Consider the following 14,869-nt stretch of genomic DNA (forward strand, 5'->3'; position numbering starts at 1 on the left):
TGCTGTCTCCCTAGCCCTTTTAAAATATTTTTATTTATTTATTTTAAATGACAGAGTAATTTGTGTTATTTGTAAGCTAACATGTTGTACTATTTAAGCCATTAGCTTTGCGGTAATTTGTTACAACCGTCATAGGAAACTAATACAGGTTCATCCAAGCTAACCTAATTGCATGATCTATTGCGCTGTATAAAAGACCATGTTTAATGTTTAAGGAGTTGTCTTTGGGATCCATCTATAAATTTGAAAGGGGCTAGATAAGCAGTGTCTACTAATGGATAAGCGGTGTTCTGATGCTTCCCAAACCAGCATCAGTCGTTTGCTTATTAGCCTTTTCCCACACTTTGTTCTACAAATCACTGCTTACTAGATGGGGGTGGGGGGAGGACTTAACATTTTTCAGTGTTACCATCTTTGTATTTTATGGGAGGAACTGGCTCTGTAGATAAATAAATTACGACTTAGTATACTTTAGTGTGTGACCCAAGTCAGCGCACCGAGTGCACTCAGCCACCTGTGAATGTCCGGAAAGGGGATCAATCTGAAAGTTACTGGACATGGAGTCAGGGCAAAAGAACTAAGCATCAGGGGGCCGGGCGGTGGCGCACATCACACATTACAGTGCGCAAGGACCCGGGTTCCAGCCCTGGCCCCACCTGCAGGGGGAAAGCTTCATGAATGGGGAAGCAGGGCTGCAGGTGTCTCTCCCTCTCTGTCTCCCCGCCTCCTCTCAATTTCTCTGTCTCTATCCACAATGAATAAATAAAAATTGAAAAAAAGGGAAAAGTTAAAGGAGGACGAGGGGGAGTAGGAAGAAGAGGAGGAGAAGAACAACAACAAAGCAGTCAGAAGGGCACCATCACGGAGACGTCTGCTTCCTTCTAGGCTGTCATCCTTCTTACTCCCCCCTCAAAGACCACAAAAGACACAAAACCCTGAAAACACACCGGCCTTTCGCAGGGGCCACGGTACCTAACCCCCAAGGCAAGTGTCACCAAACTTCGCAACACTTGCGAGGATCCCGGACCTTTGCCTTCTGGCCTTCCCGGAGGACCGAAGGAAGGCAGAAAAGATCGCTCCGCCCTCGGCAGTCTAGATTTTGGTTCTCGCGAGATTGCAATGACAGTTCGGGAACCGGATTCTCGCGGGATTTCCCGAGTCTGGACCTGAAGTTGCGGTGGGCTGCAGAAGGAGACCCCCACGGTTTGGGACAGTCGGGGGCCCTTTTCTGCTTATTTGCGATCCTTCCCCAGGCGGCGGAGCCGGAGAGGACTAAGTGAGGTCGCCTGATCAGCCTTCACGGTATCTTCCGGCTCTGTGGCTGCCTCGGTGGCCGTCACCCCTGCTCCCCGCACCCGGGGGGCGATGAGCGGGGGGCGGCGGGACGTGGTGCTGCCCGCAGCCTCCTCGCCGCCCGCCGTCGCCCGCCGGGTGTTAAATGCAGCCAGGCTGCCAGCTCCCACCCTGTGGCTAGATGCATCCATCTGCCCCGAACCCCCTCGCGGAAGCCTACGGCAAAGGTATAAGCTCCGGGGTCGCCTCTCTGCACAGACACCTGTCTCTAAGGAGGGCAGGAGGACCTGTCTTCCTTCCAGCTCCCTGCGATTTGGGTTTCTTCCTTCCCCCACTGAAGACTGAATCCTTCCATGGCCGGGACCAGTTCTTTCATATCCAGTGTTAGGAATCTGGAGCCTGGAGTCAGATTGCCTTTGCATCTAGTGCTGCTACTTGGGTCGGTTTCCCTCCTCCTTCTTCTTCTTCTAGCGTTTGCCCTTCTTCCGTAGCCAGTTAATGGCTTTGAAAGTGACTGGGATCCATGTGGATTCAGTCGGATAGGATAGGAAGGATCGTCAGTTTCCCCAGTGAATGGGGACTCACGAGATGCACCACGGGGAGGTCGATCCAATGCATCCCGGTTTCCCTCCTGTAAGGGCGGAGCACACACGTGACCCCAGCGCCTGGCCCAAATATGCACTTAGTAAAGATTTTGATAACTTTTATTTGTTATCTTTAGATACCCCAGTTCTTAGTGAATGGTCGACGTTTTTATTAAGTAGGTGAATGAAGATTGAGATTCAGGTTATTTTTACTACACACAAAAAGGTTTTTATATATAATGTTTTGAGTCAGGGTTTTCAATTTTCAGTGAATCACCAAATGAGGATTTCAGGAGGATGTGGATATTTGCCACAAGTCATTTGAGAAGCTTTCCTGCCTCATACATTAATATTAACCATTGCTAAGGTTAATAGTGGTGCAGCAAGAGTTATTAGATATTGGATGCTTTTTGGATGCAAAGATTAGAGCAAGAGATCAGGTCTTTCTTTGGGTATTATTAATTGTTAAATGAGACAACCTCACCAAAAGCAATAATGGCTTTACTTTTGAGAAATAGCCCAATATAGTTTAGACATAATGGTCCTAATATAAGCATGAATGCTATAAACACCAAACTCAAATCATCAGGAAGGCCCTAGGAAACTATTCAGTATTCAAAAAAAAAATTATTTATCTAATGTCAATGAAGATTATGTGATAAAATGATTTCTTAGTATTCTTACAAGTGTAACTATATAGAGTGGGGGAGATGGCATAACGGTTATGCAAAAAGACTCTCTTGCCCGAGGCTCTAAGATCCCAGGTTCAGTCCTCACACCACCGTTAGCCAGAGCTGAACAGCGCTCTGGTTAAAAAAAAACAAAAGCAGTCAACATACCAAGGAAAACAAGTAAACCGTCTAATTCCTTTGGTACTTTTGCTAAAGGAAATTGCATTTATAAAATTGTTTTACTTGAGGCCAAGTGGTGTCTCTCTTGGTGGAGTACACAGGTTGCTGTGCACTAGTACCCAAGTTCAAATCCCCGATCTTCACCTGAGGGAGCTGGGAGAGTTGGGAGGGGGTGCTGGAAGGGGGTGTGTGTGGTAGGATTGCACTAGTGGTCAAGCAGTGCTGCAGGTAACTTTTTCTCTCTGTTTCTCCTCCACTTCTCTCTGTGTCTCTAACCCTCAAAAAGAAAGAAGGAAAAGAGAAAAAAAAAAAAAAGGAAAAAAGATGGGTGTTGGAAGTGGGGGAGTTGTGCAGGCACCAAGTCCCAGTGATAATAATTGAGGTAGCAGAAAAAAAATTTTTTTTTCACTTAATTGCCTCTTTTTTTTTTTCCCCTCAAGGGTTATTGCTGGAACTTGGTGCTGTGAATTCACTGCTATTTTTTTTTTAATTGAATAGGACAGAAAGAAATTAAGAAAGGAGAAGGAAGTAGTGAGGAAAAGAGACAGAGAAACACTGCAGACCTACTTCACCACTTGTGAAGCAACCCCCTGCAGGTGGGATGCGAGGGGCTCGAACCTGGTTCTTTAGGCTCGGTACTATGTGCGCTTAACCTGGTGTACCACTGGCTGGCCTCCTCTACTTGGTGCTCCTTAACCATGCCAGAAGATCTGTTGTTTCAATTTGTATACATTCAGTCATCCTGTCAGGCACAGAATAAATTCATGTATCAGTACAGAGAGGTCAGACTCAATCAAAGACTAATAGAACGTTAGCAAGATCTTATAATTTATCTTCTTCCCAAGAAACACAACTTTAGAACCAGACACAGCGAAGGGGTTTACACAACAGGCTTTCATTACTGAGACTTGGAGGGGCCAGTTTCTCGGCTTCATTCTATGATTACACCACAAGCCGGAGCTAAGCAGTTAATACCAACAAAAATTAATACCAACAAAATTAATACCAACAAAATTCATCCCTCAATTCTTCAATGTCTAGAAGGGAACAACTGTTACAACTGTCTCCTTGTAGTGAGACATTTCTATGTTGAGTTGTTTATAAATTAAGTCAGTAATTTGAAGTTGTAAATATTGAAAGTGAGGAAAAAAATAAGTATGGTAAAAGCACTGCCATCCATAGGATTTTAGTACATTCACTCCAGGTTCTATTAACTATTATTTTATCATATTATAATAGTATCGTATATATTATTGTGCATAGTAATATACATAATGTTCATGATTGTTCACAAGTAATTAATAATCAGTGATTTTTTTTATGATGCTATGCCCACACACCAAATCTACCTCCACTGCCCTACTGATATAGCATATATATATGATTTATATTTTTTCCACTTGAAAATAGTTTTGCAAAGTACATTCTTTCCTGCCCCTAAACAGTGGATAAATGAGGTGTTACTTTTTAAGCCTGATACTCAAACTTTTCTTTTTTTATTATCTAGACATATGGCATCCAGGAGAAAGATGTCTTGCCCCTTCTCCAGACAATGCAAAACTCTGTGAAGCATGCATAAAATCTATCATAGTGGATGAAAATGGGAAGTCATTTGCAATTGTCTTGTATCCAGATTTCCAAGAAAGTAAAGTACCTTTTAAAAGACTTCAGGAAGTAAAATCTATTAAAGATAATCCCAGGAATTTCATATTTGATGATGAAGATTTGGAAAAACCTTACTTTCCTGACCGAAAATTTCCATCATCTGCTGTTGCCTTTCAATTATCTGAAGATGGAGATTCTATTCCATACACTATTAATAGGTATCTGAGAGACTACCAAAGAAAAGGAGCCCAGTTTCTTTATGGACACTTCATCCAAGGAAGAGGATGTATTCTTGGTGATGACATGGGACTTGGAAAAACAGTACAGGTATTGATTGTAGTTGCTTTGTAATTAAAGTTCAGTAAACTAATTTTATTAAGAGCATGAGTAGATATGCAGATCTTTTCATTATACTCCCAACCTTTCTGATAGCTATTGTGTGTGCTTGTGTTTGCTTTACACATTAAATAGCAAAGCCTTCAGAGTTAAGTCAGTATCGTAGTCATTAGTTTAGCCTCAGTACTTTAGTATCTTAAGAAATATGGTATTCAAAATAGTGCTATGGAGGGCCAGGTGGTGGCATACTTGGTTAAGCACTCACATTACAGTGCACAAGGACCCAGGTTCAAGTCCCTGGTCCCCACTTGCAGGGGGAAAGCTTCACAAGTGGTGAAGCAAGGCTGCAGGTGTCTCTCTGTGTCTCTCCTCTATCTCCCATCCCTTTCAATTTTTCTCTGTCTCTATCCAGTAATAAATAAAATTTTAAAAAATAGTGTTATGTTTTAACTTGGTATGATTCTACCTTTGGTAGGTAATAACAGTATTACTGTATCAGTCATATGTGAAGTAATTTAACTTCCTTAGTATCAGTTTATGGGAAGGAAGTATTGTGACAGTTGGTAAGATACATGGCATGATTAAATTGATTACCTGCAGCCCTTCTGTGCTTATTTTTTGGAGTTTATCATTTCCGGAATTTCATAATCCAGTAACTCTGATCTAGCAAGAGTTTGGATAACAGATATCAGAGAATTCTTCTATTTTCCCGAGATGTGTGTTAGAATTTGTATATGCATATACTTTCTTGTAAAGATTATCTATATTACATATACATTGTCATATAACAAAGCACTCCAGAGTTTAACAGCTTAAAACAATACATATTTCAGTGATTGAGGAATCCAAGTATAATTTGCCTGGCTTCTATCACACTGCCTCTCACAAGGCTGAACTAGGGAGGATTCACTTCTTAGTTTATCTAATTGTTGGCTGGATTCAGTTCCTTATGGGCTGTCAGACTGACACCTGCATTTTCTTTTGAGTTGCTGGTAAAGGCCTCTTCATATGAAAGCATCATCTTCATCAAGGAGAACAACACAGGGGCAAGAGTGAGTACCATTAAGACAGAGGTTACACTCTTTAATAACCAAGTCACAGAGTAAACAGCCTTCACTGTTGCCATATTGAATTCCTCTGAAGTAACTTACTACTCAAGAGGAAGAAATTAAACAAGGTTATATAAAGACCTCCGGATTATTCAGAGACCTGTCAAGGTTCTCAGTTTCCATTAGACTTTCAAAAAAGCATATGATTCAGACATACAGAGCTCTGAATCTAGTCTTTACGCTAAATAATCACTCTGGATTCTTGGAAGTGTTTATCTAGTTGGTGATTAGACTCTTTTGGGTTTTCCTTTATTCTAATTGCATTTAAGATATATTATTCTTCATGCTACCTCTATTGTTGGTAGAACTCAAAGCTAAGTGAAAAACTATGTTTAATGTTTAAAACTAGTCAAATAAAGCAAATATGTATAAAGTGTTACTATACGAAGCTAGTGTGAAATTTAAGTCCTTAACTTATCATACCATTAGTCATATATATATATATATTTTTTCTCTTTTCTTTTTCTCTTTAAATTTTTATTTATAAAAAAGAAACACTGACAAAAATGTATGACAATAGGGATACAACTCCACACAATTCCCACCACCAGAACTCCATGCCCCATCCCCTACCCTGATAGCTGTCCTATTCTTTATCCTTCTGGGAATATGGACCTGGGGTCATTATGGGATGCAGAAGGTGGAAGGTCTGGCTTCTGTAATGCTTCCCTGATGAACATGGGCATTGACAGTTCGATTCATACTTCCAGCCTGTCTCTGTCTTTCCCTGGTGGGGTGAGGCGCTGGGGAAGTGGGGCTCCAGGACACGTGGTGGGGACATCTGCTCAGGGAAGTCGGGTTAGCATCATGGTAGCATCTGGAACCTGGTAGCTGAAAAGAGAGCTAACATACAAAGCCAGTCAAATTGTTGACTAATAATGAACCTAAAGTCTGGAATAGTGCAGATGCAGATTTGGGGGTCTCCGTTTTGTGGATAGTTAGTAGGCTTATTTTAGATATATTCCAAAGAGCCCATGACTATACAAGTGTATTTTTGTTTGTTTCTTTCTTTCTGAGCCTGACATCTGCTATGCAGGTGGACCCAAATTATTGACTGGGGAGATGATGTCATGGCTGGAAAAAAGACCAAAAATGTGCATCAGGGAAGAGAGTTGCTCCCAAATATGGGAAAGGTGTATAAATATTGTTGACTGTAAACCCCATCTATTTGATGTGATCTGGGGCCCATATTCAGCTTAGGAGTCTGTGTGACCTCCGCATCCCTATAGATATGAGCTCACGTTCTGTGGTCATGAGTAGGAACGTTCCAAGCTGCTCCAATTTCAGGACCCATCTTCTCTAGGTGGAACATAGAGTATGTTGTCCAGCCTTCCTTTGGAGGATGGAATATTCTCTACTGTTGTTGATCCATGTTGAGAGCAAGGTTCTATGGGGGCCCACAGAGGGGTATATATTTTTTCTTATGAGAGACCATAATACTGTTCCACCATTTATAATCGTCTACATATTTTTTGTCAGGCGTAGAACCTAGGACCTTACCCATACATGGCATACACCCATCTAAGGCATACACTCTATTATGGAGCCACTGAATCACCTTCCAGGCCCAATACTAGTTTTTTTTGGTTGTTTTTGTTGTTGTTGTTATTTTTTGTATGTTTTGTTTTTAGGTGTAGGCAATGCTTGTTAAAGATTCGAAATGACTGCTTGTGGGATAAATGAATCTGGCTTCTTGGGAGAATAGATGACAAGAATAAAAGAAGTCTTTTAATATTTATTTATTTATTTATTTATGGGTAGAGACAGAGAGAAATTGAGAGGGCTGAGGAGAGAGACAGACAGACATCTGCAGTCCTGCCTCACCACTTGTGAAGCTTTCCCCATGCAGGTGGGTGATGCTAAGGAATTATTCTGACGCAGTCTCTGCCCCCAGGTTTTACCACGCCCCGCAAAATCCTAGCAGTGCCCCCCTTCAACCAATCCTGCCCCCACACATCACCCCTGGTTGTTGCCCAATAAAAGCTCTCTCACTCCCCCCCCCCCCCCTTGGCTCTCTCTGGGCTCTCGGCTCTCTCTCTCCTTCTCCTTCCTGCCCAGTGGTGAGGTAGCGGGGACAGCCATTGTCGGCTGACTCCACGTGGCCTGAGCCACCCCCCCCCATCCTATAATAAAGATTTGTGTACCCCATTTGCTCAGGACCTTCTCTCTCTTCTCCACAGCGCAGCCCGGCACCTGGCCACAACCGACAGGTGGGGACCAGGGGTTTGAACCTGGGTCCTTGTGCACTTTTGTGTACACTTAGCCACTACCTGGCCCTTTTAGAGGGAGTCTCCAGGAAACTACCTTCTGTAACTAAAATATACCAATGAATGTTAGAGGGAAATATATGCCAAAGCCCTATGGTGACTGTCTTTACATATACACCTCCTCACCCCTTTACTAGAACATTCCTTCCCACACTTCTTGGACTAACCACAGTGTATTCATCTTCAAAGCCAGAAACATGAAGGAGCTACAGGATGTGACCTGTAGTTTGGCAACCACCACCCTAAGATGACTAAATACAAGTCAAATCATTCTATTTATCTTAGGCTCTAATTTTATGGATAGATTTCATCTCGGAAGCCCACCTGGTGTAAGGCGAACGTGATAACCACTACACTATGGAAACCTCCACAGAAGCCCACCTTGTAAAGAAATCCCCTTTATATTCCACTTTGTAGAATTATTTTTATAGCAATTTTATTGCACAGTTTTATATTACTAACACTGCAGCCATTGGGAATCCTTGAGTTGTGTTATGCACTATGAATTTGCCATTAGGTGTTCAAGGTGCATCTAAAACTGGGAATTGAGGGAGTTGGGCGGTAGCAGAGGGTTAAGCGCACGTGGCTTAAAGCGCAAGGACCTGAGTAAGGATCCTCGTTCAAGCCCCTGGACCCCCACCTGCAGGGGAGTCGCTTCACAGGTAGTGAAGCAGGTCTGCAGGTGTCTCTCTTTCTCCCCCTCCTCTCTCCATTTCTCTCTGTCCTATCCAACAACGACGACATCAGTCACAACAACAATAATAACTACAACAACAATAAAAAACAAGGGCAACAAAAGGGAAAATAAATAAATAAAATATTTTTTAAATCTGGGAATTAAATTTCTGTAATAGTTTTCATACTTAGCTGGATTAGTCTGATCCCTGAGGACCTAATTCGGTGATTATTCTTCCTGTATCTCTGAGAGCAATTTCTACACAGCTAATGCTTTGTTATGAAAGACCCGTTGAAGAAATGTGAACAATAGTTAATTCTCTGGAATTTCAAAATATGGTAGAATCTGTGTTTAAGCTACACTATTATATTTTTTTTCTCCCTCACTTTTGTCCTTTTTCTTTCTTTCTGATTTTATCCCTTAAAAATTTCCCTTTTTAATCTTCTTTTCTTTTTTTGCCTCCAGGGCTATTGTTGGGGCTTGGTGCCTGCACTATGAATCCACTGCTCCTGGAGGCTATTCCCCCCCCCCTTGTTGCTCTTGTTTATCCTTGTCATTGTTGTTATTGTCTTAGTTGTTGTTGCTTTTAGTACAGACAGAAATCAAGAGATGAGAGGAAGACAGAGAAAGGGAGAGAAAGACAGACACCTGCAGACCTACTGTATTGCTTATGAAGCAATGCCCTGGCAGGTGGGGTGTCGAGGGCTCGTACTGGGATCCCTGTGCTGGTCCTTGTGCGTCACGCCACTGTGCTACCACCCTACCCCTCTTTTTTAATCTTCTAACTTGGTCATAATATGAAATTGAGCTTTAAAATAAAAAGGACTTATCTTACATACTAAGTAGTTCCTTTTCATTTCAGTGTTAAAAGTAGGTGGATTTAATATTTTATACTCTTAGATAAGTAGAAATAGAATTATTTGGTTATAGAGTTGATATATATTAAGATTTATAAGAAACCACAGATCTGGTGACCTAGCTCATTTGAAAAGGCTCCTGCTTTGTCATTCTTGTGACCCAGGTTCAAGCCTGTTCCCTACCACTACTGGGGAAGCTTAGATGCAATGGTGTCCTTCTCTCTCTTCCTTTGCCTTTCTGCCTCTCTCTCTTTCTTAATATTTATTCGTTATTAATAGTTTGTTATTACAAGATTGTAAAATTACAATGTCTAGCTCTACACCACACCCACCACCAAGGTTTCGTCTCCCCACCCCCCCACCTCCCAAAGATAATAATAGTTCTTGCAAGTCGTACAGTTTGCTTGCATATTTATTTATTTATTTATTAATTATTTCCTTTTTTTTTGTTGCCCTTGTTTTATAGTTGAAAAATTACTTTTTTTTTTCTGGAGCACTGCTCAGCTCTGACTTATGGTGGTGCGAGGGATTGAACCTGGGACTTTGAACCAGGCATGAGAGTCTTTTTGGATAACCATTATACTACCTACCTCCTGCTTGTATATATATAATTTTTTTTGGCAAATCAGATCTCTAGATTCTACATATGAGTGAAACCATCTGGTAGTGGTCTTCTCTTTACTTATTTCGCTAAACATAATCACCTCTACTTCCATCTATCTTATCCCAAAGGACACATATAATCTTTTTTGATAACAGAGTAATATTCCATTGAATAGATCCCATAACTTCTTCAGCTAGTTGTCTGTTGATGGACATTTAGGCTGCTTCCCTCTTTGGCTATTGTGAAGAATGCAGCTATGAACATAGGGGTGCATATATCCTTTCTAATTTGTGTTTCTGAGTGTCTACTGGATAAATGCCTAAGAGTGCTATTGCTGGGTCATAAGGTAATTTCATTTTTATTTGTTTGAGAAGTCGCTGCCTCTCTCTATTTGAACAAGTTGATCTGGGACAGTGAAAGCCCTGATGATGATGAAAAGAAAAAAAATACCTATTTATTATTTTTTTTTAAATTTTTATTATCCTTATTTACTTGTTGGATAGAGACTGTCAGAAATTGAGAGGGAAGGGAGGGGTTGAGAGGATGAGAGACAGACACCTGCAGCACTGCTTCACCACTTGTGAAGCTTTCCCCCTGCAGGTGGGGACTGGGGGCTCGAACCTGAGTCCTTGTGCACTGTAACATGTGCGCTCTACCAGGTGCACCACCACCTAGCCCCTACATACCTATTTCTAAGTGCACCATTATGCACTCTTACCAGCAATATGTGAGAGAGTTGTGGTTGGTTCCTCTACATCCTTTCAAAACTTCACTTTGTTAATTTTATTCATTTTAGTATTTCTGTTGAATATGTGTCTGGGAATAGTTGTCATGCAACAAACTGCATAAAGTTAGTGTATACTTTACTAAGTTTTACTTGGATAAGCACCCAAGAGATGATTTTTGTGATACCATCATTACCCTGTCTTCTGTTGTGCCTGTGACATGCCTAATATTAACAATTCACCATAATTTTCACATTTAGTTTAAGTTGAAAAATTTAATTGGAAAGGAACATGAATAGAAAATTCTAGATATTCATTTAAATGTATTTTCTGTAAAAAGCACATGTATCTTACATACCTTACATAGAAAATCTGTCTTTTGGGAGTCGGGCGGTAGCGCAGTGGCTTAAGCACGTGAAGCGCAAGAACCGGCTGAAAGATCCCGGTTTGAGCCCCAGTCCCCACCTGCAGAGGGGTCACTTCACAGGCGGTGAAGCAGGTCTGCAGGTGTCTGTCTTTCTCTCCCCCTCTCTGTCTTCCCCTCCTCTCTCCATTTCTCTCTGTCCTATCCAACAACAAACAATGACATCAGTAACAACAATAATAACTACAACAACAATAAAAAACAAGAGCAACCAAAAGGGAAAATAAATAAATATTAAAAAATTTTTTAAAAAGAAAATCTGTCTTTTAATTAGAACATGTAATTAACTGGGACATTTCTACATAATTTGCTTTCTAATTTATCATATTTAGAACCACTATTTTATTATTTGCTTTTTATTTGTTTTATGTCATCTTTGCTTACCTTCCTCTTTTTTTTGTCTTTTAGGACAGACAGATTCATATCATTCTGTTATTTCTCTCTCAGTGGATTAGTAGTTAATTACGTATTTTCTTTTTTCTTCTAACAATTACTCCAAATTATGACAGAATTTCTTCATTTACCAAAATCCAATCCAAGTTAGTACCTCTATTTCCTCCTAGATCATATCAGAACTTTGGAATATCATACCCACACTGTGTTCACTCTAAATCATCTGGATGTCTTGCCAAATCTGAATTTTGTTATTTGATCCCAACAAACCGTATTTTTGTCTTATGTTAACACACTTATATTTTCTATGTATTTACCTTTTTGTTTGTTTTAATTTTTTTTCTACTGAAGGTATTTGTAGATTCTTTGTTTTTTTAAAGTTTTTTATTTTAGATGAGATGGGATTTTATTCAAGAAAGAGAGAAAAGCTAAACATTCTGGTGCATGCTGTGCCTCAGATCAAATTAGGAGGCTCTGACCTCAAAATCTTAAGGATTAGCCACAACAGTTTCCTGGACCACTAAATAGGATTAGTTTTCTTGTGCCTGAAAACATCCTTTAATCTAGCACCTTCTTTGGTTTTGTCTTATTTTGTCCTAATTTGATCTGAGGCACAGCATGCACCAGAATGTTTAGCTTTTCTCCCTTTCTTGAATAAAATCCCATCTCATCTAAAATAAAAAACTTTAAAAAAACAAAGAACCTACAAATATGCAGGACTCTTCCTTCAGACAGGTGAGGGAGGGAGGGAGAGCCACCACAGCTCCACAGTTTCATCTCCAGCCTGTGTGCCTCCCACATGGTACCAGAGCTAAAATTTGGCTGATAAAATTTGCCTGTACCTTGTCTTTACCCAGTGAATTGTCTGTCTGACTCTTCAGTGTGGCTCTTTTGGTGATGAAGTTTTTGGAAATACTTTATCTCCTTTCTTTCTCCCTATCTTTCTTTCTATGATACATTTATTTATTTTGAAAGGAGGAGAAGGAGGAGAAGGAGAAGAGGAAGAGTGTGTATTTGGGGGGGGGGGATTAGACCATCGGTGTGATACATATTACAATGCCAGGGATCAAACTCCAGACTTTATGTTTCAGAGTCCAACACTTTATCCACTGTGCCACCTCTGGACTATAAAGTCTTTTCTCCATCCCCTCCCCTCCTGTTCCTTCCCTTTCCCTTTTTTCATAGATTCTTTTTCCCTATCTCCTTCCCTCCCTCAGATAGAGACAAGAACACTACTACTCAGCTCTGGCTTAGGGATTGAATTTAGACCAGCCTTAGACATACGAGTTGGTGCTTTTAACAGGTTGATCTATATCCTCAGCCCTTTTATTATTAATTTTTTGAAAAATTTTTTTATTATTATTAATGATAGAGGAGAGAGAATCCAAACCTTACTCTAGCATATATGGTGATAAGGAATTGAACTTGGGACCCTGTAGTTCTCAATTGAATTAATCTCCCCAGCTACCAGCTTCATTCTTGAATGGTATTTTCTCTGAAGGTAAAACTAGGCTGCTGTTGTTGTCTTCAGCACCTCACAAATATTCTACTTTGTAGGATTTTACATTAAAAAAAAATATTTATTCCCTTTTGTTGCCCTTATTATTGTTGTTACTGATGTCATCATTGTTGGATAGGGCAGAGAGAAATGGAGAGAAGAGGGGAAAACAAGAGAGGGGGAGAGAAAGATAGACACTTGCAGACTTGCTTCACTGCCTGTGAAGCGACTCCCCTGCAGGTGGGGAGCCAGGGCTTGAACCGGGATCCTTACATGGGTCCTTGCGCTTGGTGCCACCTGCACTTGACCTGCTGCGCTGCCACCCGACTCTAGGATCTTACATTCTTTTTGCTACAAGAATGGCTATATAGTTATGTTTTGTCTTGAAGGGGATCTTGTAGTTTTCTTCTGGCTGCTCAGAAGATTTTAATTTTTTATCTCAAGGTTTAAACAGTTTTTCTACTTACCTGTGCATTTTGTAATATAATTTCTTTTTCTTGTGGGGATTAATGGTATACAGTATAGCTGTTGACACATGGGTAAAATTTCTCATTTCACCATAATAGATATCTGCAAAACACTCTCACCCCCACAGCCAAGGTCCTCCACCATCATGCACAAGGACCTGAAAGCCATCCCCCACCCCAGAGTGCTTTGCTTTGGTGTTATACACCAATATCTTGTACCATTTACTTTGTTCTCACATGTGGGATGCAAATTCTAGGTATCTACATCCACATATTTCTTTCGAGTATTTCCCAGTTTTTTTTTTTGTCATGTTTAAAAAAATATACAGAAGCTTTATTGCCACGTGTAACTCTACATAAAAGGGAAAAAGAATCAATGGCATCGAAATAACCTCCTTTAACATTTGATTTGAGAAACAGCAGAAAACATTCTTAGTTGATACAACATGAATTAATGCAGTCTATCTATAAACACATTCTCTCTCTCATGACCTGGAGGGAAAAAAAATTCTGAAAGTCTGAAGGATTCATTTCAATCTAGGCATTTAACAGCATAAATTTGGAATTCAATTTCAAATGAAGAAGATGAACAATAGTCCTTAGGAGTAAAAAGTAGTTAACGTGAAATTAGTAAAAAATAACATCAAGTGATTTGTTTCCAAAGTGACAGGGCAATATGGTAAAGCATGGGCCTTGCTGTTTACATGGGAGAATTACACAGAAGCACCTACAGATATTTCTTTTTTAATATTTAGTTATTCCCTTTTGTTGCCTTTGTTTTATTGTGGTAGTTATTACTGTTGTCATCATTGTTGGATAGGACAGAGAGAAATGGAGAGAGGAGGGGAAGACAGAGAGGGGGATAGAAAGACATCTGCAGACCTGTTTTACCACCTGTGAAGTGACTCCCGGCAGGTGGGGAGCCTTGGGCTTGAACTGTATCCTTATGCTGGACCTTGCGCTTCGTGCCACCTGCGATTAACCCACTGCGCTACCGCCCGATTCTCCAGATATTTCTTTTTTTTTTAATATTTATTTATGTATTTATTCCCCTTTGTTGCCCTTGTTGTTGTAGTTATTGTTGTTATTAATGTCGTCGTTGTTGGGTTTTCTTGTTTTTATTAGAGTATAACACACACATACACACACATTTTTTCAGTAGTAGCACATTTTCTCCATT

At 40.4% G+C, this 14,869-nt stretch overlaps 1 protein-coding gene across 1 annotated transcript in view; it reads left to right on the forward strand.

The window, feature by feature from the left end:
• Positions 1-1,118: 1,118 nt before the first annotated feature.
• The window catches only part of ERCC6L2 (ERCC excision repair 6 like 2), an 80,712-nt gene continuing 66,961 nt past the window's right edge, over positions 1,119-14,869 (forward strand). The window contains exons 1-2 of the mRNA XM_007539874.3: positions 1,119-1,520; positions 4,236-4,660. Of these exons, the coding sequence (XP_007539936.3) occupies positions 1,475-1,520; positions 4,236-4,660 (471 nt within the window). The 5' untranslated portion in view covers positions 1,119-1,474. The remainder of the gene's footprint in view (positions 1,521-4,235; positions 4,661-14,869) is intronic.

This window comes from Erinaceus europaeus, chromosome 10 (assembly GCF_950295315.1).
Source record: "Erinaceus europaeus chromosome 10, mEriEur2.1, whole genome shotgun sequence".
NCBI classification, from domain to species: domain Eukaryota; kingdom Metazoa; phylum Chordata; class Mammalia; order Eulipotyphla; family Erinaceidae; genus Erinaceus; species Erinaceus europaeus.